Below are 25,231 nucleotides of genomic sequence, written 5' to 3' on the forward strand. Positions count from 1 at the left end.
AGAAAATTATATATACTTTCATTCCGAAAAAAGAATTTTAAAGTAAAAACATTAAAACTTGTGCAAGTTTTCACCAGCAAGCGTCGTAAACGCGCTTTATGAAAATGTCAGTCCGTTTTGTTTACAAATATGTCAGATGTCAGCTGTCTTTAAGTCATCTCTATGTGAATGAGTTTAATAAAACCGTGTAATTTCATAATAAAAGAAAGATAAACGTATTTTGTAGCAATAAATATTAGAGACAGTTAATAGTGAAAGTAATAAATAGTTGCCATTTAACCTATAAGGACAAAGGTAATGTATTCTCAATGATCTCTCTGATTTTTGTTAAAAGATTTGTTTTCTTTTAAAAATGGCCCCCTAATTTCATAACCCAGAATGAACTAACATGCACATTAGCTTATGCATTCGTATAACGCCAGTGTCCATATCTAAAATTTGTGCCAACGTTTTATGTCAGCTTTCAATATACATTTTCGATGTATGCGATTTTATGGCTTGTGCTGTTTGTTTAAAGCAGTATTTTCTGTAACGTTACAAAAACAACAAGGGCTATTGAAAGTGGCCCTATACCGCTTTCTAATCCCACTTCGAGTTAGATCGCGTAGTTTAAAGACGAGTTCGAATTCAAATTAAAGAAAGATTTTTTTATTTGATTAAAAATAGCTTTGTGTTTAGCGTTAAATCCTGTTGGCATTTTTTTCCGCGTATATCCGTAAGCCTGATCTAACGGTATTTAAATAACCACCATCCAATACAATAGAAGATGATTGTTGGTATGTTAATTACAACTCTATAAAAACTTTTTAATCTTTTTTCTCAGTAACGCCTGACGTAATTTCATAGCTGTTATGTGTACATGCGCATAACTGTTAACTCGTTTTTACAAAGTATTTAGAAACGTTATTCTCGCATCAAACGTTTGTGAATTGTAAATGTACATTGTTCATATCATATGTAATATTAAAACGCCTTTTTACATTTACATTATTAACTATTAGGTATCCTGTGTACATAATTTACTTAATTAGTGGTCGCTCATTGGTCGAAATTCGAACATAATGTATAATCAAAGTATTTTTGTAAATGAGATGGGCACGATGCTATTTACATCTACTGATCATTTTAATTAGTTGTTATCCCGTATGCGGGGATTCCCCTCATGTTGTATAATAACCGAGTTATGGCCTAAACGGTTTAAATTTTCGTGAGAGATTATAATAAAATAATTAAGAACGACTAAAATCACGTATGATCGTCCGGTGACGGCACCGACTAGTTACGGACCCATCGGGGTCCATCTTCGAGGCGCTTATTTTGAGAACTTTGCGGTCGCATCGCGTCTCGCACTGTCGACTTATCGACTAATGAAATTGCGCTCTAAGCCCGCTATACACGCCCGTTGCGTAATGATACCATTAAAGGAAAAAAATGTACAAGCATTAAAAGATGCCTGCATATTGTTGCCGTAATAACATTATAAATATAGCACTAAAGCCTTTGCACGGTCCTCGTTATTGTAAACATTAATAATAACTGTTAAATGTTTTTAAACGTTGTGTTATATAACATGCGTCATATAATATTTTCATAAGCACGTAGTATAGAATAAACATTAATTAAGAATTAATATTACTACTTTTATGCTAATACTAGCTGTCGCCTGCGATTTTGTTCGCGCGGAATTTAAAAAAATCGTAGTTAGTAGCCTTTGTTTTCTTCCAGACTATGTTCTGCTATTGCTTTGCTATGCCAAAATTCAGCGAGATCCGTTTAGCTGTTCGGGATAACTGATAACAAACATTTACCATCCATCCATCTAAACATCTCATCTAGATATATAAAAGAAAGCCGTGTTAGTTACACTATTTATAACTCAAGAACGGCTGAATCGATTTGACTGAAAATTGGTGGGCAGGTAGCTTAGAACCAGGAAAAGGACATAGGATAAGTTTTACCCCGTTTTCAATTTTTTTTTATTCCGCGCGGACGGAGTCGCGGGTAAAAGCTAGTTTATAATATAAGTAAGATATTAGTAGGATATTAAGATTCGACGCCTCTCAAAGATGCTCTTAAAAATTGTGTATCTAAAACCTTGATTAGACCGCCTGACATTTCCTAACCCTCATGATGGTGCCATTGAAAGACAATTAACAAAGCGGATTATTGAAGCGGTGTATAACCGTAAATTTCCATTATGGCCTAACCAAGAATATATAAATACTGGTCTGGGGGCGCTTCTATCTCCTTCTTTATTACATCACTTATTAATACGCGCAAAGGATTGTTTCTCTGCAATATGGCGAGGGATTTTATATTCCTCGTCAAGCTATACCGAATTTGTACAAAAAGTATTGTTATCTATTTTTATTTCTCCATAGACTGTGAGAGATATGAAATTATATATTCTCAAGATTGCTAACTTACGGTTAGGGAAATACTATTTTATATTAACAAGAATTGATATTACCTCTATGTGTCAATATAAGAAACCATTATGTAAACTACTGATATTTGTTATGTAAGTGCTTGTAATGTCGTGACAATGTGCAGCTCGAAATTAAACGTTATTATTGTTTCGAGATAAGATTTACAGATACGCACAGGCTACAATAAATAACATATTCATTGAACAATTATTCTTCCTGTGATTTATTTGATTGTTTGTTCTTTAGCGTGGTCTTAAGGAAGTATAATACAATCGAACCAGAGTAAGCGAGACACAAAGGCATCGCGATATTTGTCTCGCTTATTGGTTTCTCTCTAATCCGAGTTTCTCGCTTGTGGAGGTTATCTGTCGGAACCGGACAATGGCTCTCTTTTACAGAGATTTCTCTTCTATCCAGATTCAACTATACATATAATATGAATCTCAAATATCCCACTATTACTTTATCGATAACATTATTCAAGTATGCCTAATGGAATACTTTGGATTTTAGAACTGATAATGCACCTTTAGCATTTCAAAAAAACCGTCAGAACCTGATCACCAGAACAATCACAGTCGGCTGTTATAACGAAGCTTGTACTATGATTTAATTATATCTTGCAAACTTCAAGCATTTATTTTTTATGAGTAAGTTGGTTATTAATGAATAGGTCATGGTGTACCGAGCTGCCAATCTTAATTTCAATTCAACTATAACATGTATGAAGTATGACTAATACGATTGTAAAGGTTATTTTTAAGTTTATTCCGTATTGTGGCGAATAAGATCCATGCTTCTAATTTCAGATTTCATTCAGATTTTATAAGCAACTCATACACTTTTTCCATCTACAGTCAGAGTTATACAGAGGAAACTGAATAAGAGTTCCAAGAGACCACGATATTGTTCTCGCTTATAGAGGTTTCTCTCTAACCCGAGTATCTCGCTTATGGAGGTCGTCCGCCGGGACAATGACTCTCGCTTTTAGCGGTTTTCTCGTTTACCCATTTTACTGTACCTTCAAGTTTATTTTTTTGTTGTATTTTAAAAGATAAATTTGACTATAAACATTCTTGCTATGGAGACCTCATACCTAACACGGTATGTCTAGCCCACACGGGGTCAATTAAGTGTTGCTTAGGTGGTCAGATATGTAGGAGCCAATTAAACTTGCGCGCAGATGCAATCAATTCGCTAATTAACTCGTCTCAATTTATTTTTATTAATGCATATCACATGAGCTCCTGTGTGGATAAAAAAACAACTGATTTACACATTTGTTTTAACCGATTCTTTCAAACTAAGCTATGTATTCGAAAAATAATTGGTCGAGCAGTAACCATAATGTTTTGTATAGCGCCCACGCCAACCGCGACGATGTTTTGTCTACAGTTGCCCATTCAGACGGTAATCACCCACGAACGTTCCAGAAGCATCGATATAAGATCTACAATCCAGTAGCATGATGTATTGTTTTAAAGACATCACCTTGTTGTTGCAAAAAATACGTCATGTGCTTCGCGGTAATGTGCTAAGAGCAAAATTTGTGTGTTTAACCGGACAAGCCTTTTTATTGCTCAATCTTTGTATTGAAAATTTTAGAAATCCACCTTAAAATCAATGATCTCATAGAAAACGATGATAAATTTTAGCAAGAGATCGGATGATTACGAAGAGAATTTTATGTAAAATAAAATCTTGCTTTGTTGCCGCCGATACACACGTGCATACATTTCTGTTTTTTCAACAAAAATCAAAGATATTACAATAAGTTTTTTGTACAAGGCTAGCAGTGGAAGCCCACCATTGAAGTTTTACATAGAACATTCTTAAAGAATCATTGTACATACTTTTTTCTTTATTTGCATAATATTTTATAATTTTAGTTCAACAATTTTATGATATTGTTAAAGAAGAAAAGACTTAGCCAGGAAGTTATACATACCAAAGACTTGAAGCGAAGAATTAAAGGTATAAAAGTATATATTATGTAATCATATTTTTTTATCACAATATAATTATAAGATACTAAAATCTATCTAAAAGTCCATAAATTTTCCGGTAATATAAATATTAAAGCCACTCAGCTACTTTTAATGCAGATAATAGTATTAATTAAGCAAGGTAAGACAAAAATTTAGTTCAGTTAAAATGCATTTTCTAATAACGGAAATTGATTTATTAAAGTCATAATACTTTTCATATCGGATGCCTATATTCGAGGAGAATGGTAAAGAATTTAATATCAATCTACGTATAACGCATGTCACCAATTATGTTGGCAAAAAGTGGACGTGCAAAATATTCCGTTTCACTTTATTTTCAATGTTATAAAAAGACGACCGATTTCAGTCTGACAAAACTGAGACATCAGTGTCACTGCAATGGAAACCTATAGTTAGATAAATTTCTATATAAGGAAATAATAAGGCAAGTGATATTGCTAATAAAAAACTTACCCTTGAATCCGGATATGGTGACCAAAACCATAGCTTCCTGAGGGCTTAGCACGAATATTTGCTACACTCGCCTTCATAACGTAACTTCGACAAAATATGTAAATTTTTGCATGAGTTTTATACAAATTTTGTCAAAGTCGTGACGAAAACATTCTCATGAATGTTCGTGCTAGGCCCTCTGAACTTCTCTACTGTTAAATACCCTATTTGGTATAAATTTTGTGTTTCGTCTAAATAGAAAATTCATAATGAGTAATTCTTAATGAAATATGCAACACTACGTCAACCACATAATCGATTTTACTGTAATTTAACCACAATCAGTTAAATTGTGATTGAATTTCAAATAACGTTGCAAATTGTTATAGTCCTTAAACGTAACTTAACCTAAAATAGATCCAAATATGATAGTCGGCAGTTTGATTTCTGAGCGCAAAGCATAACATAATTTTTATTTTCATCCTTTTATCTCTCTTTTAACTGAAATATAATGTCTTTGGCGAGTGTTTAGATACAAAAAATCTGTCTATTTTAATTCCTTTAGGACCTCAATAACGAAACAGCTGAACTGATTTTGAAATAAAGAAGGATTCGGATTATTGTTCCCTGAACTCAGAAGAGTCTCAAAATACAGTCAGTTGGTTCAAATGAATTTTTAATGAGTTACAAGTAGCCTTTTTTATTCAAAGGTTTTTAAAATGTATTGCTTACGTCAGTTTATACTTTGATATAGTACATGTACAATCTTAATACAATGACGCCATTTTTTTACGTTTTTTGCCGACTAGCTAACACATCATTATACTTTTTTTGCTAGCTAACAACAGACGTCGTACATTGAACGTTACCGTAACCATTTTTATTATGTTTTTATTTATTACACTTTTTGTCGGTTCTGAGAAGGATTTGTATGTTTAGAATAATGTGATTTTGATTATATTTTCCTGTTAAAATCAAGACGTAAGTATTAATCATTAACAGATCAGAATAATTTGAAGATTTCAACTAGGTACCTACAAAGTAAAAATATAATGATCGTTTAAATGAGTCTCATAGTGTAGTAAATTTATGAAGATAAAACGTGTCTGATTGCGGCATTAAAGTCGCTATTTAAAGTCGTTAAGTCAGACCTAGGGTTTTACAATGATTGTAAAAAAACATACAAGAATAGCTAGATTTAAACCCGGAACTTGAAACATAACAATTAATTGCGAGTCACATTTCCTTCCTGTGCAATTAAATACGATGAGTGTTCATTTTTTTTGCTTTAAAATTGGATATTGTTGGGATTTTAATTAAAGGTTTTGTTTTTTAATGGAAACGGCACAATTTTTTATGGTCATCTTTAAATTTGTCGATTATGATGTGGCCACATTATATAATATTCTTTATCCCTTAACATAAACTTTAAAAAAAAAAACAATAGCAAAGGCAGAGATCTGGGATATCTAGATTTATCCATATGAGTAGAAGGTACTGATGCATATTCGTTAGTTATATTACATCTATTCATGGGTGATCTTAATAACGCCTTCCTTTATGAAGCTACCAATCTGATCACTATATATATTAAATCGTAATAATAGAGCAATAAAATGAAGGATTTTATGGGTTAAAAACTACAATAAAAGCGTCGATCTAAAACTAGTCTTTTAGTCTGTGACTGACGAGTTAAATATGTTAAAATGAGTAAAACACTGATGTCGTAGAGTCCGACCGGTCGTAAAACAGCCTCGTCTTAGCTCGACGGAAAGTCGTTAAATTAGCGGAAGGATCTTCAACTCGCTAAACTTTGTAATTTAAGGTCAGAATTGCGAATGACTAATACACTACATAATTACTTTCAAAACTCTTTCGTAATTTACACTACAGAAAATCGTACAAGTATCTTCATCTAACAAACCGAAAAATTAAATTTTAAATACATTATTTTCAGCTATAAATGCTATTCTTTATGAGTTTTCGAGTAACTTTTGTATGAACTAGCTGAAGCATGATAACAAAGAAAATGACTCATGCTTTGCTTAGTGCAGATCTTGAGCTAAAGTAAAAAGATGTTGAAGACAGCAAGGAAAATTATTTAATATCAAATTCGAGCGCACAAAAGCCTCGTCAATATCAAGCATCAATCGAAATGATAATCTTAACTGTGATCTGAGATCGTAATTATTAAGACACGATTTGAAAATCGGTTTTTCCGATTTGTTTTAAGTGCTAGTTCTACCTACTTTGGTAATATGTGGATTGAAAAATTTCCTCTAACATATCTTGTGTTGAAAAACGAAATGTTTAATTTATTGGTCATTTGATAAGGTGAAGGCGACCATAGATATTTCGTGCAAAAAAAATTAATGAACTTCAAGCATCCCGACATTACATATACTAATGTCGCAAACTATACGAAATGTAATCTGCAGATGTTAAAAACCATGGGTTATTTCCATGTACAAAAAATATATCAAACTAGCTGTCGCCCGCGACACCGTCCGCGCGCAGTAAAGAAAAAAACTAAATGGGGGGGGGGGTTATGAAAAATAGATGTTGGCCGATTCTCAGACTGAATATGCTCACAAAATTTCATGAGAATCGGTCAAGCCGTTTCGGAGGAGTTCAAGTTCGAACCCCGTGACACGAGAATTTTATATATAGATAAAAAATATAGCCAGTATTATTTTTTAAAAACAGTCATAGCAAAATGTTTATATGTTCAGAACTTATCTTCATGACTTAGCAGTTATTACTGATTCCGCAGTTGTTACTGTGGATCTCCAAAATGTTTCATCTCTTTCATACCCATTGAAAAACAGAGATAGCAATAGTATTCATAAACAAGAGTCACGTCAATTGAAAATCACAGTTTCTACAAAAAAACACACCCGGATATTATAGTATGTTTGCATATTTATGAACTACTAGCTGTCGCCCGCGACTTCGTCCGCGCTGAATTAAAAAAAAACTTTATTAGTAACCTATATGTTCTTCCAGACTACATCTATGCTAAATTTCAAGAAGATCCGTTCAGCCGTTATCTTCAAATAAACATCCATCCATTCGCATTTATACTATTAGTAACAGCATAAGTGAGTGAATCTTGATAACATGTCGCAGTGTGAACTGGTTCGTGTATGGAATCATTAACAAGTCTAACATTGTTATATTAGACATATAGGTAACAATGACTAAATTGTTCATTGTCTAAGTAAAGACTTGTGTAGTCATAAATTATTACATCAATCGATTTAGCTGTGACTTTGATATCTATACATATTAATAAAATTAGAATGTCTGTATGTAATATAAAAAAAATAACAAACATTTTTTAGCCGACTTCAAAAAGAAGGAGGTTATCAATTCGACTGTATTTTTTTTTTTTTTTATGTGTGTTACCGCGAAACTCCGCCCCTGGTGGTCCGATTTTGATGAAAAATATTTTAATCGAAAGGAAGTGCTTGCAGGTGGGTCCCATTTTTTTGTTTTTTTTTTTAAATAACTAGAAGACTAGAAGATTTTGAATATAGCTTCAAAATTTGTTGCGAAAATTAGGGACATTTTTGCTTTCAGCGCTTACGTAGGCTAAACTATAGGACCTACATAAAAATGATGTATGGCGAATTGTAGCTCTTTAAATGTGCTAAATAAAAGTCAGCGATCTTTTATAGTTTTCTCACAATAACCATTTTTTTTCTTCAGAAACATCAATTAAATTCATGCCCTATTTCCGACGCTATTATTCGAGTTCAGTATTAACCCTTATCTAAATAAACATGTTCATTATCAAGAGAATTTAATGTAGATTATATTTGCAATTGAAACTTTATCATTCCGTCTAATAGTTTAGGAGATATCGTAAGAATAAAATTACGCGGAAACGAAAAATGCTACACGAAAAGCACAATTTTACTTTCTGGGCTTACGTAGGTCAAACTATATGACTTACATAAAAATGATGTATGGAGTAATTATAGATCCTTAAATTTGCTAAATAACAGTCTTCGGTGGCATATATCTATCATCTAGGGATGTCTCACAAAAACCATGTTATTGTGAACAAACTTCGATTAAAATGCACACGAAAAACAGCGTCGTCAACTTACGGCGCTATTATATTACATTCGATATGAATCCTTATCCAAATAAATATGTTTGATGGCTAGAGTATTAAATGCAGATTACATAAGCCTTTAAACTATGTAATTCTGATCAATAGTTTGGGAGATATTAAATAATTAAAAACTACGCGCATTCGAAAAATGCTAGTGCGGCGCGCGGCTGGACAAAATTAAAGGCACGCTACGATGTATTAGTTCGTTAATTTTCAATTTGTATACCGATTTTGATAATTATTTCATTGTTTAAAGGATAAGTGGTTATCTGCTGCATTCTAAATTAGTTTTTGAATTGAAGTACACACATATCAAATAGGAAAGTCCTTTTCTTTATTTGTCTTATTTATGTCTTTATATGTATTAAGGAAATTTGTAATTGAACTTCAAATTCACTAAAAATTGTGAAATAAAACAAAAATTTTAAGAAAAAAAAATAGCCGACTTCAAAAAAAAAAACAATCTCAAAAAAAATGCACTCAAAAATAACCTAAAAAAACCAATTTCAAACAAAATGCACTAAAAAGAAACAAAATAATGACATGAAAACTTCTTTCTTTCTTTCTACTCTCTTTCAAAAACCCTCTAAACTCTAAAGAAAGTTCTCTTCTTTCTTGTAACATGTCTATATTGTATAATTATTGTTATTTTGGAGTCGGTTTCGGCCTAAGTAGGGCCATAAACGTAAGTATGTCTCATACATCTCAAATATAAAATGTATAATATTATATTTACTTCGGCCGACACCGACTGCGAAATAACAATAATTATACAATATAGACATGTTACAAGAAAGAAGAGAACTTTCTTTAGAGTTTAGAGGGTTTTTGAAAGAGAGTAGAAAGAAAGAAAGAAGTTTTCATGTCATTATTTTGTTTCTTTTTAGTGCATTTTGTTTGAAATTGGTTTTTTTAGGTTATTTTTGAGTGCATTTTTTTTGAGATTGTTTTTTTGTCTCTGCAAGAGCGATGTTTGTTCCGGGTAATCTTCGGTTCAGTTGGACTGAATTTGACGGGGTTATAACGTAACTATAGAAAGCCTTATTCTATACTGGCGTAGTTGAAAATAATAATAAAAATAAGATTTTGCGCAGGTGATTGGACAGTGAAAATTATTTACGATTATTTTGACTTATATTTTTGTAATTCCTAAATTATAAAACAATTTATAAATGCGTGTTATGATTAATGTAACTTAAATAGTGAAATACAAAATCTTAGGTAACATTGACTCTAAGCACGTTGTTAAAATAATATTGTACGTGTTATGTTAAATAATAAATGTATTTGTACATTTTAATTTCTTTATTTCATATAAAAAACATTAACACATATTAAATTAGTAAAATTAAATCGTTATGACATTTTTAATAGGGGGAAATTTCTAGTACTGAATATGAATATTTTGTTATATGTGTTCTAATGGATGTGGTAATAATAAATTTTTCTTAACCCTCAAGTTATAAGCAGTAATAAAAATACATGTATATATGCTGTTCTTATCTATCCAATCTGTACAAGTTTTCTGTTTGGTTACGTAAATATACGAATTTATATATTTTTGAGAAATTTATATTCATGGAGGTTATATGCAAATTATTGTTATATGTACGTTCATTACCGAGTTCAAGATTTTTGTTGTATTAACGTGAGTTATCACTGTAGACGCAAAAATATGTTTTAGATTTTAATGTTAAGATTTATTATTTTATATTATTCAAACTGCACAAGCTTAAAAAAAACATATGAGAAAGAGTGCGTCTAACTACTGTCGAAATACTTGCATACTGTAAGCTATTTTATATATTCTGTAATTCCATAACCTAAAACATTATTTTGTCTATTCTATAAATCAATAACACTTTTGTTTATTTTGATGTTAGGACTGTTGAGGGTAGCCACACAAAAAAAAGGTTTTATAAGGAAGCGTGCGCTGCTGCTCGAGGCAGTCTCTTTCCATCTGTCATTGCGGAACGTCTGACATTTTTGTTTATTTACGTTCGGTTTGAGTTTATACTACAGCGAGGATTATTATGAAGTAGAGTTAAATTCATTATTTCGCTGTTAGTTTAATTCTTTTAAAATACTTTTGCATCAAATATCTTACATTGAAATAACATCATTTATCATTGATTTGGGATCCACCATATTATTTAAATATTTGATTCACCAATTTGAAATAGAAATATTCTACTTATTTTGTTATTAATCGGACAGTAATTCGATATCGTAAATTAAAAGTATTGTAATGAGTAGTCTGAATGACAGCCAAGTTGGCATCATTCGGGGAATCGTGAGACAGATGTAAGATTAGTAATTGTAAAAAAGTTGTAATTTACAATTCATCAAAGAAAATATACGAGTTAAAGAAGACTGTATTTTATTAAAAGTATTCTCCGGCTGTGACTCCCACACTACAAACTTATTGTCAACAATTTCTTTTTCTTGGTAAATACAGAGACGAGAATATGTTTTATGCAAATAGGTATCTCGGTAGTAAAAATTCGCGGTAAATTAAGAAGGAGGTGAAACAAAAAACAGTTGAACTGCCAAGTTTAAACTGTAATTGGCAATCTTTGGCGGTAATTTTTTGCATTTGCTCATAATTATGCTTGACGTTAGAAAAAGTGGCAACTCCTTACCACAGAAGATACGTAAAAGGAACTTAATGACCACAGAAAAACTAGGTCCCAAAGTAAAGTGAAGTAACTTAAGTTAAATAAAAACTTAATTTGTACATATTAAATATAATACATGTTAGGGTGCCTATTTTATAATTATATGCTCATTGACGACGTAATCCATGTAGTAATGGTATTTGCATTGACTCAACACAAGCTGTACATTTGACTAGCTTCCTTAAGTTCAATAATTCACTTATTTTTGTAAATCGAGTTTATAACACATAATTGTTTTAATCATCCGTAAGTTAATCTTAATCTGTCTTATGATTTTAGAGTGTATTGATGAATCGTTATAGAATGTTTTCCTATTTTAATACGACAACTGAACGAACGTCCGGTTCCGTTGGATTGGTCTGTAGAGTGAACGTATAAATATGAAAAACAACCACGGAGACGGGTCATTCGTTGAGTAGTCGTCGAAAAGAGATAACATCAACTGAAAGGCACTCTAAGTATCGGCAATCGATTATTTAAAACTGATTGATGATCAATGTTATGGAGCGAGTGAGAATAAATAATTACAAGGATATTGTCGTTTGAACTTTTGGCTATCCCCAAAAGTTCAGAAGTGGGATTACGACAAGGATAAATAAAACTTCCTTCCACGCCTACATAAACGTAAGTACTGCCTATATATTTTTTTTTCTCTTCTTTTCTTTCTCTCGTCCCCTTTAATCACTTTTATATTTATATTAAAAGGTACCCTATTTTTTTTTTTTTTTTTTTTTTTTTCTCTGTCTCGTCTCTTTTTTTTTGTTGTTTAAGCCTAATATCCGCGTAATATCTACTGTATTGTTAGGGAAGCGATTAAATTATATTGAATTGGATAATATTTACCTGATAAAATAAAAATAGTAAAACAGTTTGAAATTTTATTTCTCTTTAGACATTATTAATATTATGTGTGAATATCGTAGAGGATATACAACTGAAATAGTACTGGAAAATGTGTTAATTGCGAATGTCATGAATTGAATTGAACCAATTAAATTCTGTACACAATTAGACGTATCTATTAATTAGTTTAGCGTTTGATCAACTTTAACAATTCTTACTAATATTATAAATGCGAAAGTAACGCGAAAAAGGGATTGTAAGGGGATGAAAGTGGGGTTGAAAGTTTGTATGGAATTATCGTCATTTTTACAGTTAGAAGGTTGAAACTTATTATAAGGTTGCTAATTTGATATAAAGAAATTAAAAATTCAATATTTAAGAGTTCAAGCACCGCGTCTCGGGTCGGCAATGTTTATTCTGTGCCGCCACAGCGGGCCGCTAAAGGGCGGGATTGTTTGTGAATATTTTGTCGGCTTACGCCGATAGACGCGGTGTCGTTTTAACCTCTGCCCGATAAAGAACGGTGCGGCACCGGGTTACGTTTGCTGGAGCCGCGGCGAACTAGTAAACAATGAGTTAAATTAAACATACACTTATAGTTACTCGACAAACGGAATGTGTCATACAATTTTGTGAATATCTAGAATGGCTAGGCTAGCTCTCAATATCCGATCCGCTTTTAGCATCAGCATTTTGATTTACTACGGGATGCTAAGCTATGCCCTTTTTGAGTTTCAGAAACATGGAGGGTACCAGTGCTCAACACGGAACTAATAATAACGCCCGAGGACGAGGGCCGGATGATGACGCCCGAGGACGAGGGCCGGATGATGACGCCCGAGGACGAGGGCCGGATGATGACGCCCGAGGACGAGGGCCGGATGATGACGCCCGAGGACGAGGGCCGGATGATGACGCCCGAGGAGGAGGGCTGGATGATGACACCCGAGGACGAGGGCAGGATGATGATACCCGAGGATTAGGGTATGATGTTAATGACTTTACCCGAGGATTAGGGTATGATGTTAATGATTTTACCCGAGGATTAGGGTATGATCAAAATGATGATAAGGTCCAAGGACGAGGATCAGGAACGGATGGAGTTTTCAGGTCACGACGTGAACGAGTTACACGGAGGACAATGAGACGAAGCCGGAATAGAACATTGTCTCCTGCGGAGGGTGCTTACGAAGAACGGGTGACGATGCGGCGAAGCGGATCCGGCACGGACCGACGAACAAGGCGCAAGCGAAGACATTCGAGCTCATCATCTGAATCATCTGGTGAGTCTGTCAAAGTTCATCCAAAATATAAGCGTAGTAGAATTACCGATAGTAGTACGAGTCAAATACTTGATAAATTCCTGTCAATTATTAAGGACGTTAGGGATTCAGACCGACCTAAATTATCATATGAGAATAATGTCATCCCAGACTTTGACCCGATGACTAAGGAACAGACTATACTGACCTGGATTAATAAAGTGGAAGAATGCGCGGAAATATATGGTTGGGACGACAGGGCTATCGTTCACTACGCACTCCCAAAGTTACGCGGTGTTGCTAAATCATGGTACCAGGGTCTGCCATCCGTTCTGTTTAGTTGGTCCGAATGGAAAAAGAAACTTATCGAGTCTTTTCCTGTTCGAGAAGATTATGCTGAACTCCTCACTGAAATGCTCGGTAAGCGAGTACGGTATGGGGAATCGTTAGAACATTACTATTACGCGAAAATAAATCTTTTAAACCGATGTAATATAACTGGCAAGCGAGCTGTCGACTGTCTGCTGCATGGACTAGACGATCGAGCAATTAAAGTAGGGGCACAGGCGGCCCAATTCTCCGAGCCTGAACATGTCCTAAAATATTTTAGATCGGTTCATTTGGGAACTGTTAGAGAAAATAGCGATGGTAGACGAAATAGAATCGACAAGCTTGTTCCTAACAAATCTAACCATACGAAAGTCGGTAATGTCAATCTCGCAATTAGGTGCTTTAATTGTAACCAATTAGGTCACCCTAGCTTTAGGTGCGACAAACCATTGATCAAGTGTGCAAATTGTGGAAGGATTGGCCACCAGACTTCTGACTGCCCTAGGGGCAAAACTTATAGCCAATCGGACAACAGACCTGATAAGAATGAAAAACAAGTATCGGAACTTAGTCTAGCTGATAGGAAGAACGATAAATATATAATGAGCATTCGTGTAAATGATATACCTTTCCAGTGCCACTTGGACTTGGGTAGTCAGTGCACTTTAATGAGGGAAAAAGACGCTAAAGTACTCGGCTTAAACCTGCACACAGATGTTGATCTGCCTATGCTTAGAGGCATTGGAGCTAACGTCGTCAAACCACTAGGTTTGATCCATACCACTGTAGAAGTCCAGAATATCAAAGAAAACGTAGATATCTATGTTGTAGAAGACTATGTTCTGGGGCACCCGGTTCTGTTAGGTCATTCTTTTACGGAAAAGCCTAATATCATGATTACAAAAACCCCTGATGAAATTATTTTTCGAAAAGTGCAGTCATCTGATAAAGTACATCTCGTATCGCGTCACGCTCAGCGAATACCAGTCAATGCACTGCGAGCTGTAAGTGTTCACTGCGAGTCATTAAATGAAGGTACTATAATCGTTGCGGGTTCAATTAGAGGACCACAAGGTAAGGAGTACTATCTCCTTCCTGGCGAATATAGTGTTACCAATAATACATGCGCTGTACTCATACAGAATGTATCCGGATCTGACATAATCGTAGAACATGATTCGTTAATCACAAGGGCTACTAAAGTTCAGACTACGGTTAATGCATGCGCAGTTACTATTAGTACTACGAACGTAGACGACACGATCGTTTGTAACCCTAACTTTACTAGTGAAGAACGGTTAAATCTTCAAACGCTGCTCTCGGAATATAAGGAGTGTTTCTCTAGCGGCCTCGATGATTTGGGGTTCACAAATGCTACTGAAATGACAATCGATTTAGATGACGACGAACCTGTAGTCTATAGACCTTACCGTTTATCCCATGCAGAAAGATCTCAGGTCCAAAATATGGTCCAAGAGATGATCGACAACAATATAGTTCGCGAATCGTCATCACCCTATGCGAGTCCAATAGTTCTTGTTAAGAAAAAGACCGGGGAGAAGAGACTTTGCGTCGATTACCGCGCGTTGAATCGTAAAACTAAAAAAGATCACTATCCCTTACCTCGGATCGAAGATCAATTGGACTTGTTATCGGGGAATAAACTCTTTACATCTTTAGATTTAGCTTCTGGTTATTACCAAATTCCGATAGATGAAAAGTCCCGACTTAAAACCGCATTCGTAACACCTGACGGTCAATTTGAGTATAACAGAATGCCATTCGGGCTCGTTAATGCACCAGCAGTATTCCAGAGAACTATGAATAAGATTCTAGCGGAAGCTAAAATAAAATATGCCCTGGTCTACATGGATGACATTTTAATACCATCCAAGGACCTGGATGAAGGCATGACACGACTAAGAGAAGTACTTGACCTCTTGAAAAACGGGAGGCTAACTCTCAAAATGAGTAAGTGTAACTTCTTTCTCGACAAAATAGACTTCCTGGGATTTGAAGTTAGCGCAAATGGCATTCGACCTGGTAATAGAAAAACGGACGCTGTGTCTAGATTTCCGCCACCACGGAATCAACACGAATTACGTCAGTTTTTAGGCTTGTCGGGCTTCTTTCGAAGGTTTATTAAAGATTATGCACTAATAGCCGCCCCATTGACAGAGCTACTAAAGAAGGATAGAGAATGGGATTGGGGCAGAATCCAAGACGAATCATTTCTAGCTATCAAGAAAATGCTATCGGAGCGGCCGGTCCTCGCATTATACAACCCTTTAGCCGAAACACAGCTCCATACCGATGCTAGCAAGCACGGCTTGGCAGGCATACTCCTCCAACGAAATAATAACGATGTTTTTCAACCCGTGTCTTATTTCAGTAGAAAGACGACACCCGAGGAACAGAAGTATCATTCGTTTGAATTGGAAACGCTCGCGATAATTGCATCACTAAGTAGGTTCAGAGTTTACCTTATCGGAATCAGTTTTACTATTCTGACTGACTGTAATGCTATTAGGTCGACATTTACAAAACGAGACTTAGTACCGCGAGTGGCCCGATGGTGGATTCAGTTTCAGGAGTACGACTGTTCCATTGAGTATAGACCCGGAGCTAGGATGCCACACGTCGATGCGCTGAGCCGTAACCCGGTAGAAACACCCCAAGCGGAGAATCACACATTAGACGTCTTGGTAGTTGAATCGGAACAAGACTGGATCACTACCGTCCAATCGTCGGACGAAGAGATTGTCAGAATCAAAGATATTCTCAGCAATCCTGAAACTGAGAATGTAGCTGAAATCTACAAAAACTTCAAACTGAAAAACGGACGTGTCTATCGCATCATAGGTGATGAAATAAGATGGGTTGTCCCAAAAGGGTCGCGGTGGCAGATACTTAAAAGAAACCACGACGATGTAGGGCATTATGGATATGAAAAAACATTGGAACGAGTCAAGAAACATTTTTGGTTTAGCCGTATGCGGCGTTTCGTTAAGAAATACGTTTCTGCCTGCCTAGAGTGCGCGCACCATAAGGCACCTGGAGGACGGCGTGAGGGAGAACTACACCCGATAGAAAAACCAAGTGTACCGTTCCACACAATTCATGTAGATCACTTAGGGCCATTTGTGAGAAGCAGGCTAGGAAATTGTTACTTGTTGGTCATAGTAGACGGGTTCACAAAATTCGTCAATATCACTGCAGTGAAGAATACGAGGTCCTTAACTACCATTAAGGTTTTAAAGGATCATTTCAGCTATTTTGGAGTACCTACGCGTCTCATTACGGACCGAGGAACCAGTTTCACTAGCAAAACATTCAAGGAATTTACTACTGAAAACGGCGTTAAACACGTGCTCAACGCAGTCGCGACACCTAGGGCTAATGGGCAGGTTGAGAGGTTCAATAGAACCATTACGGAGGCTTTAGCAACATCTAACCATGGAAAAGATGAAAAAGCATGGGATGAAAACGTATGTGATATACAAATAGGACTTAACACCACGGTACACAAAACTACCCAGAAGTCCCCTTCCGAACTGCTCTTTGGCTTCAACGTAAACCATAGAGCCCAGGGAATACTAAGTACAGTAATAAATGAAACTATTAATTTAACTCCGACTGACGAGCTAGGTACTGTTAGAGAAGAAGCTAGTGAGCGCATTGAAACACAGCAACTGAAAGATGCAGAAAGGTTCAATAAGCACAGGAAATGTAGTAGGAAATATATAGTAGGAGATTTAGTTCGAATATCGCGGCAGGTTCCACACGATGGTCAGTCTCAGAAATTAGTCGTCAAATATCAAGGTCCTTATCGGGTACTAAAGGTTCTCGAACATGACAGATATGTAGTGGAGGATACGCCTTTATCACGTAAGGGTGGTCGTAGGTACGAAGGTATTGTGGCCGTAGATAAAATACAACCTTGGATGAGCTTTGATAGGAATTTCGACAATTCTACAGATGATGATGATGACGAGATTAATAATAGTGATAACCGTTCAGATAATTCTAGTAATGAAAATAATGTACGCAACGATAGTGTTGATAATGCAATCAATATATAATTCATAACTGTGACTGTAAAAAGTTCTAGTAATTACTAAAATTTATATATTAATCATTAATATTGTTTGTGTATCTGTGTGTAACATTTATGATTTATTCACATTGTTGTAATTAACAACTGAACCGCAATTTTATTATTATTTATTGATTTAGGAATTAGATTTAGTAAAGTTACTATGTGTTACACGTGAGGACACGTGCTAAACAGGAAGGCCGAGCTGTTAGGGTGCCTATTTTATAATTATATGCTCATTGACGACGTAATCCATGTAGTAATGGTATTTGCATTGACTCAACACAAGCTGTACATTTGACTAGCTTCCTTAAGTTCAATAATTCACTTATTTTTGTAAATCGAGTTTATAACACATAATTGTTTTAATCATCCGTAAGTTAATCTTAATCTGTCTTATGATTTTAGAGTGTATTGATGAATCGTTATAGAATGTTTTCCTATTTTAATACGACAACTGAACGAACGTCCGGTTCCGTTGGATTGGTCTGTAGAGTGAACGTATAAATATGAAAAACAACCACGGAGACGGGTCATTCGTTGAGTAGTCGTCGAAAAGAGATAACATCAACTGAAAGGCACTCTAAGTATCGGCAATCGATTATTTAAAACTGATTGATGATCAATGTTATGGAGCGAGTGAGAATAAATAATTACAAGGATATTGTCGTTTGAACTTTTGGCTATCCCCAAAATACATTATAATATAATAGCAATGTATACGATAGTATTACAAATCGTTTTATAAATATGAATCGTTTAAAATAATTAAATACTTTTGTGGGAAGCGTAATTTTATATCATTTTTACAGTAATTTAAGTGCAAGATTCATAGAGAAATATGAGGTAATTTTAAAGAAAAGGAAACAAATTATGTACAGAAAGCATACGCAACTTGTTCTATCCGCATGCCAAGTAGGCACCTATACCTACTGAGGAAGTAAAAGGCATTCATGTCGGAAACATTGCCAAGAACGTAATCTATCTACAGATATTTTATTTTATTTACCTCTCTCTGTTCGCACACTTTTAGTCGATTTAAATACACTTGAACTCTGATTAACGAGTTGATTAGCAAGGAAACGTCAGCTTCAGTAGTAAAAAACGTTTAGATTCATCCGTTCGACTCGCAGACCTTGATACTCTTGTTTATGTTTGTTTAAAACATTTATAACATTAAATCACTTAATACTGTCCGCTAATTGAATATAAATATTTGATTATAAAAATATTCTCACCACAATTCCTGTTTGATTGCTACAAAACGCTTCCCTGTATCCATTGTAAAATGTGTTGTATCACTCCAGTATAGAATATAAACTACGAGATAATCCGCTCACAATTTTTAAAAAGAAAACTCTTCCGTCAACTTTAAAACAATGATTTCCGCTCAACAGCAAACTAAAATCAACACAGGACACAAAGACGACTTGCATTCGCGTATAGTTTTGTAAACAAGCACACGAAAACTTTTGGCCGTCTCACAAAACAAATCGCGATCGTTATCGTTTGACGTTTAATGTTTTTTTTATTATTTTTTTTTTACGATATATCGCGCGCTGAGCACGTGCTGCCACGGCGGTGCAGCCTTCCGCAATAAACGTACGAATACTGGCTGCTAAGAAAGAGGAGCCACCAAGTAGGCCGCATATGAATTCACTGAGTGTGACACCAGCTGATCTAGTCCCCAGTGGGCAAGTGAACAATGGCACAATGGTGTGGGTTAAACGCATTGTTATAAGTCGAAGTAACGAAGGTAGATTGGAATTTTTAATTAATTTGTTGCAGTTTGCATACAATCTCAAGTATAAAATCATAAACGTCATTTATTATCTATCTTGAATCGATAATTATTTTTTACAATTAAATCTTAGAATTAAATTACAAAATTATAGGTTATCCAAAAATCAGTCAGACAAACGGACATAGTTTCATATGTACATTATCGTCGTGTTAGTCGGGCAATAAGACTATTAAAAAAAAAACAGACATGTAATTCCCACAGGGATGTACCTACTTATACGAAATTTATTTTAATGAATCTGTTTCGAGTTGTTTTTCGAAATACGATTAAAATAATATATGGTGAGTTCTTTTCCGGATTTTTTTACTACTTTATTATTAACTGAATGCAGCAAAATATTGTTTTAAGTAGTAATTATAAAAGGCGACTTCAAATTCAGCTATTCGAAGTTTTAAGTGTAAAAAGTTTCTTACATCTAGTTAATGAATTTACATCACATTTTGATAACAACACAATCAATTTTAGCCAACCATAAACTAAATTCAACTCAATTGTTAATCAAAACTTTTTGATCACACAAGTGTATAAAAAAAAGAAAAACTATACTTTCATGCCAGTTATCTTTTTGAAAAAAGAACAGAGATAATTATATGTTTCTAGAACTGGTTTGTCGACAGTGGAATCTCACGGTTATATTGTTTCATCTTAATTAAAACAGCTTTATTATACTTAAAGTATCAATGAAGTATGACGTAGACTTGTAGATGTTTTTTTATAGTTTTCTGTAACGCGAATTACATAGTTAATAAGAGAAAAACTGTTTTACATAGTTGAGTTAAACACACGTTTTAACTTTTTGACTGCGGTGATTGATATTATGGACGCAAAGTGTTAATAAAACGTTATGTTTTACCCTAAATATGAATAAGGTAAAGTATTTATGTACAAGAAAATTAATTCACTTTAATAAACTTGTACATAAGTACGGGTGCGTACTCAATATGAGGTTTGCACTGAGGTCATGACTGTGCATTGAGTGCCGCTTCCGACAAGACACGACGACGCAACTAACCCATGTTAGTAGGTATGTATTCTTATATTATACTCAGTTGAGAACATTTACATGTTAAATACAAGCAACTCAATGTGATGTGACATCAGGGGAAAGATGCGTTTGCTTTGATTCCTTTAAATTGTTATATGACTGTATTTCCTCTGATATCAATTAAAACAATAATTCCTACAACCCGACGGCAAAGTCATCTACCGATTCAATTGCACACCTAATTTATCTCAGGGTCCCATCAAAGGCTGGATTAACAAATGAGGCGAGATGATTCAAGTATTTGTAGTGGCCGCGAGATGAATTGTGAGTTAAATTTTTCTTCCTCTATTAGATTTCCGGTAGGAAGAAGTAATATACACAATATTTCATATCAATGTAATATTGCCTCAAGGTATATTCTTTTAAGGCATAATTTGCAAACCAGTTTTCTGTTTTACCTTTACACTTTACTATAGTGTTAAATACCCAAAAGTTTAGAAAAGGTTTAAAAAGGAATACATGGAATAAAATGGTTTAGTCACGTTGAAATTATGAATGAAAGGAGATTATCAAAAAAAATATGGCGCGAAAGTGAGCGGCAGTGTCGGTCGGGGCCGTCCCAGATGAACAAGACGGGCATGTGTAAGATGTAAAAGAAGCGAGAGAGGTGTGTCAGGACCGCGCCAAGTGGAGGTCCGTGGTCTCTGTTAATCCCCGTGGGTTACGAGCGTGAGTTATGTTGTAGTTATATAAAAAGTTACTTCTGTATTATGATTTCCTAATAAGATGTAATTCGTCGAAGGGCTCGAAAAGTGTATTCTGCTCAGGGTCTCGTGCGAAATTGTGAGCCAACATAAAGTTTGTATAATGTCTGTAAAATTGAATACTAAGGTGTATTCATGCTTAAGACGCGTTTGATATTTCAATATCTCTCCACAAACATTTGCGTACACCTCACGGATGTGTACAAACAATGTTATTAATTAATGAATAACTCATCGATGTTTTTTGCTTGTTCAGGATGTTGTCAACATCCGATATGTTGTTTATGCGAATATAAACTTTATGTTCATAACTTAAGGCTCGTTTTAAGTCTAACTTCAACTGAATAGATTTTTTTTTTAATTCAAAAAGCTATTTGGTAGAATAAGATGTATAATTTTATATCTTTTCCCCAGTATTCGAAAACCCGTTCAAAAGATGAATACGTATTTTTACAAAAATGTGTTGCAGATTACCATCGACCATAGCTTTGATGTTATGTTGATTGAGTTCCCATTAAAAGTTATTAACGATAATTGGTTGTGTTATATTCCATTAGCATTTCAAAGTTGCTATGTTCGTTAGTCTTCCTATTAAAATAAATTTGCACTTATTGTATGAGAAATAATACTGAATGAATAAAGTTATAAGATAGTTTTTAGTTTATAAAACCTTGTGTGCCGACTCCACGTGAGTGGGAAAAAGCCAGGGAGATGATGATGATTTAATGAATAACATTTGACCAATTTGTACTTGTTTGCTTGATTTCTTATTTAATTTTCACTTTGTAAAAACTGCACGAAAACATTTTGCCACCTTTATTCTTTCATAGGGATGACAATTAGTTTTTGTATACGCATTTTTCAGTATTGGAAATTCACACTAAAGATGTATTCTTTTTGTTATTTAAAGACTCAACATTTTAAACATTAAAAAATCTTACAAAAAAGTATATATATTAGATATAGGTATATTTTTTTCAGATGCATATTTAGTTTATTTGAATTATAGGCAAATAGGTAACTGCGCAGTTTTTAAACCAACTACAAACTCATTACGTAACTACGAAATCTTTCGTAAAAACAATTTTTCCAATCTGCTTCAAAATAATAATTTAAATACATTGTTTTTATCAATACATTCTATTCACGAACCTGCCGAGTTCTAAGAAAAATTATTATATTTCGAAGTTTACAACTTTACGATAGGTTTTCCCCAACTTGTATATAACGTTTTCGACGCAATAGCTGGTTGTATAAATCATTATCAATCAATCTTTCTAATATTATAAATACGAATGTTTGGATGGTTGTTTGTTTGTATGTATCCCCAGAACGGCTCAATGGATCTCGATAAAATTTGATATAGATGTAGATCATAGTCTGGAAGAACACACGCGGACGGAGTCGCGGGCAACAGCTAGTTTCAAATAAATGCCAACTGTCATTGGAACATAATTTAAAATCCTACATTTTAATATGACAAATTTTTTCTAATAGGTATATATTTTTCTGCCATTTTAACATTTTAGATACATTTTTTGATTTAAGCTTTTTTTATTGATTATTATTTCTGTTAAAAATTGTAACTTAAACGATTTATTAAACTATTATTCTATTGGAATTCAGTTATATCACTACTTAACAGTTCTCCAAAAACATTATTTAAAAAGTGCAATATTGATTTGATATTACTTGTTTCAGAAACAACAGAAATGTCCGCTAACGATAGCTGCATCAGCAGATTTTTCCAAGAAGATCACGTCAGAAGAGTCAAAGAAATAAGTCCAATAAGAATGACTTCACAAGGAAACCTCGATTCCTCACAAGATCTCAGCCAAACATCTATGGATTCCGAATCGGATGCATTAACATTATCACAATTAACATTAGAAGAGCCAGAACCTATAATTATTAAACCATTTTATAATATAAGCGAACGAAAAATGCCGACATCACCTCATTATGTAATTGAAGAAGAATTCTCACAGAACCCCTGGGCGATGTTAATAGCAACGATATTTCTAACAAAAACATCCGCCAAAACCGCCAGGCGCTATATGAGAAGTTTTTTCGATGAATATCAAACACCGTATGACGTTTTAAACGACACTCCTACATCATTGGAAAAGTTCTTTGAAAATTTAGGCCTTAGAAAACGCGGGCATATGATTTGGAAGCTTAGCTACCAATTTGTAAGTTCGAAGTGGCGTAGAGCTGGCGATTTGTGTGGCATAGGTAAGTACGGCGAAGATGCTTATAGAATTTTTTGTTTGGGCCACACAGATGTGAACCCAGGGGATAGGTATTTAAAGCTATATTTGGATTGGCTTAGGAAAAATACAGAATTTCTTGAAGATAATGGAATTATCGATAGTGAGTGCGTCATTGAAGATCCTGTTCTGAAATATTACAGAATAACTCTAAGAGAATGAACAAATTATGTTTTAAAACTTTTATAGAAAAAGGAGCTAAACGCGTAAACAGCTGACGTTAATAAGCATTGCCCTTTTTGGGTATCCAGTGATTTATAGGAAATTGAGTTATTATTAAAAAAAACACATATGGAGGTGTTTCAAATTAGAATGTGTATGAACTCGCGCAATATACATATCTCTCAATTCGATGAATGGTCAGTAAAAGTTTTTAAAATCTAAATCTCGAGATCTAAAAATATTGTTTTTGCAAAAAAAAAAAATATTGAAATCGTTTCTTGTTATTTTTGATAAATATCTGTTTATACATCTATTATTTGTGTGATAATTTAAATAAATTATGTACGTAAAAAAATATTTTTTTCTGTAATTTAACCTTTTAGTTGTATATGTTAATAAAAAAATGTTTATTGCAGAGAAAGTTGAGAAAGAAAGATAACCTGTGGTCATCACATAATCTTTAAATCAATGTAAGAGTAAACGTGAGTAATTCAAAATAAACTTTGAATGAAGTTCCACAGAAAGTCATCATCATCAGCTCACTATAGGTCCCCACCCAGGGGCTCGGAAATACCCTAAGTCAGGGGTGACTGGGTCATAGTCAACCACGCTGGCCAAGTGCAGGTTAATTTCACACATATCTTATGAATTTTAGGTTTTATCACGAAATTCTTCACCGTAAAACCGTCAGATAAATGTACATAATACGAAATTCGAAATTTTACACATTGGTATAATGGCAGGATTTGAACACAGAACTTGCAGATTACAAGTCAAGTACTTAACGCCCCACAGAAAGTAATATTGTAAATATATGATTTTGTCTCGATTCAAGAAAAACAGGCATTTAGTTACATCAATGGAGTTTTTTCTGTTACAATGACAATGAAGTTAATGAAGCGATTAGTAAATTGTAATTGTAGTATACATTAAAAATGGTTTTTGATATTCATTTATATTGAGTATTAAGCGTTAAAGATGTGAAATTTTGCATACATTTGATTTATTACATTTGAATTAGAGTGCCATCTAGTAGCAACTAGA

The 25,231-nt window shown here is 34.2% G+C and overlaps 3 protein-coding genes across 7 annotated transcripts in view; 2 read left to right on the forward strand and 1 right to left on the reverse strand.

Moving 5' to 3' along the window:
* The window catches only part of LOC106709126 (calcium release-activated calcium channel protein 1), a 35,028-nt gene extending 15,225 nt beyond the window's left edge, over window positions 1-19,803 (reverse strand). For 2 of the 4 annotated variants that reach the window (XM_014500831.2, XM_014500829.2), the window contains exon 1: window positions 19,441-19,801. The gene's annotated coding sequence lies outside the window, so the exon portion shown is untranslated. Of the gene's footprint in view, window positions 1-19,440 lie in introns of all 4 variants that reach the window. The other 2 variants (XM_014500832.2, XM_014500833.2) reach the window with 2 other exon arrangements.
* On the forward strand, window positions 158-24,410 carry LOC106709127 (methyl-CpG-binding domain protein 4). 2 transcript variants are annotated; one of them, XM_014500835.2, is made up of 2 exons: window positions 158-294; window positions 23,457-24,410. In XM_014500835.2, the coding sequence occupies exon 2, from the start codon at window positions 23,468-23,470 to the stop codon at window positions 24,185-24,187; it is 720 nt and encodes a 239-aa protein (XP_014356321.2). In that variant the 5' UTR covers window positions 158-294; window positions 23,457-23,467; the 3' UTR covers window positions 24,188-24,410. The 2 variants fall into 2 exon arrangements, with proteins under 2 accessions (XP_014356321.2, XP_014356320.2); XM_014500834.2 differs by lacking the exon at window positions 158-294 and adding an exon at window positions 19,853-19,958.
* LOC123722212 lies at window positions 13,197-18,188 on the forward strand. Its single transcript, XM_045683334.1, has 2 exons — window positions 13,197-13,498; window positions 13,625-18,188. Exons 1-2 carry the CDS (start codon window positions 13,233-13,235, stop codon window positions 18,186-18,188), a joined length of 4,830 nt encoding a protein of 1,609 aa, XP_045539290.1. The 5' UTR covers window positions 13,197-13,232.
* Window positions 24,411-25,231: the final 821 nt, after the last annotated feature.

This window comes from Papilio machaon, chromosome 21 (assembly GCF_912999745.1).
Source record: "Papilio machaon chromosome 21, ilPapMach1.1, whole genome shotgun sequence".
Taxonomy (NCBI): Eukaryota; Metazoa; Arthropoda; class Insecta; order Lepidoptera; family Papilionidae; genus Papilio; species Papilio machaon.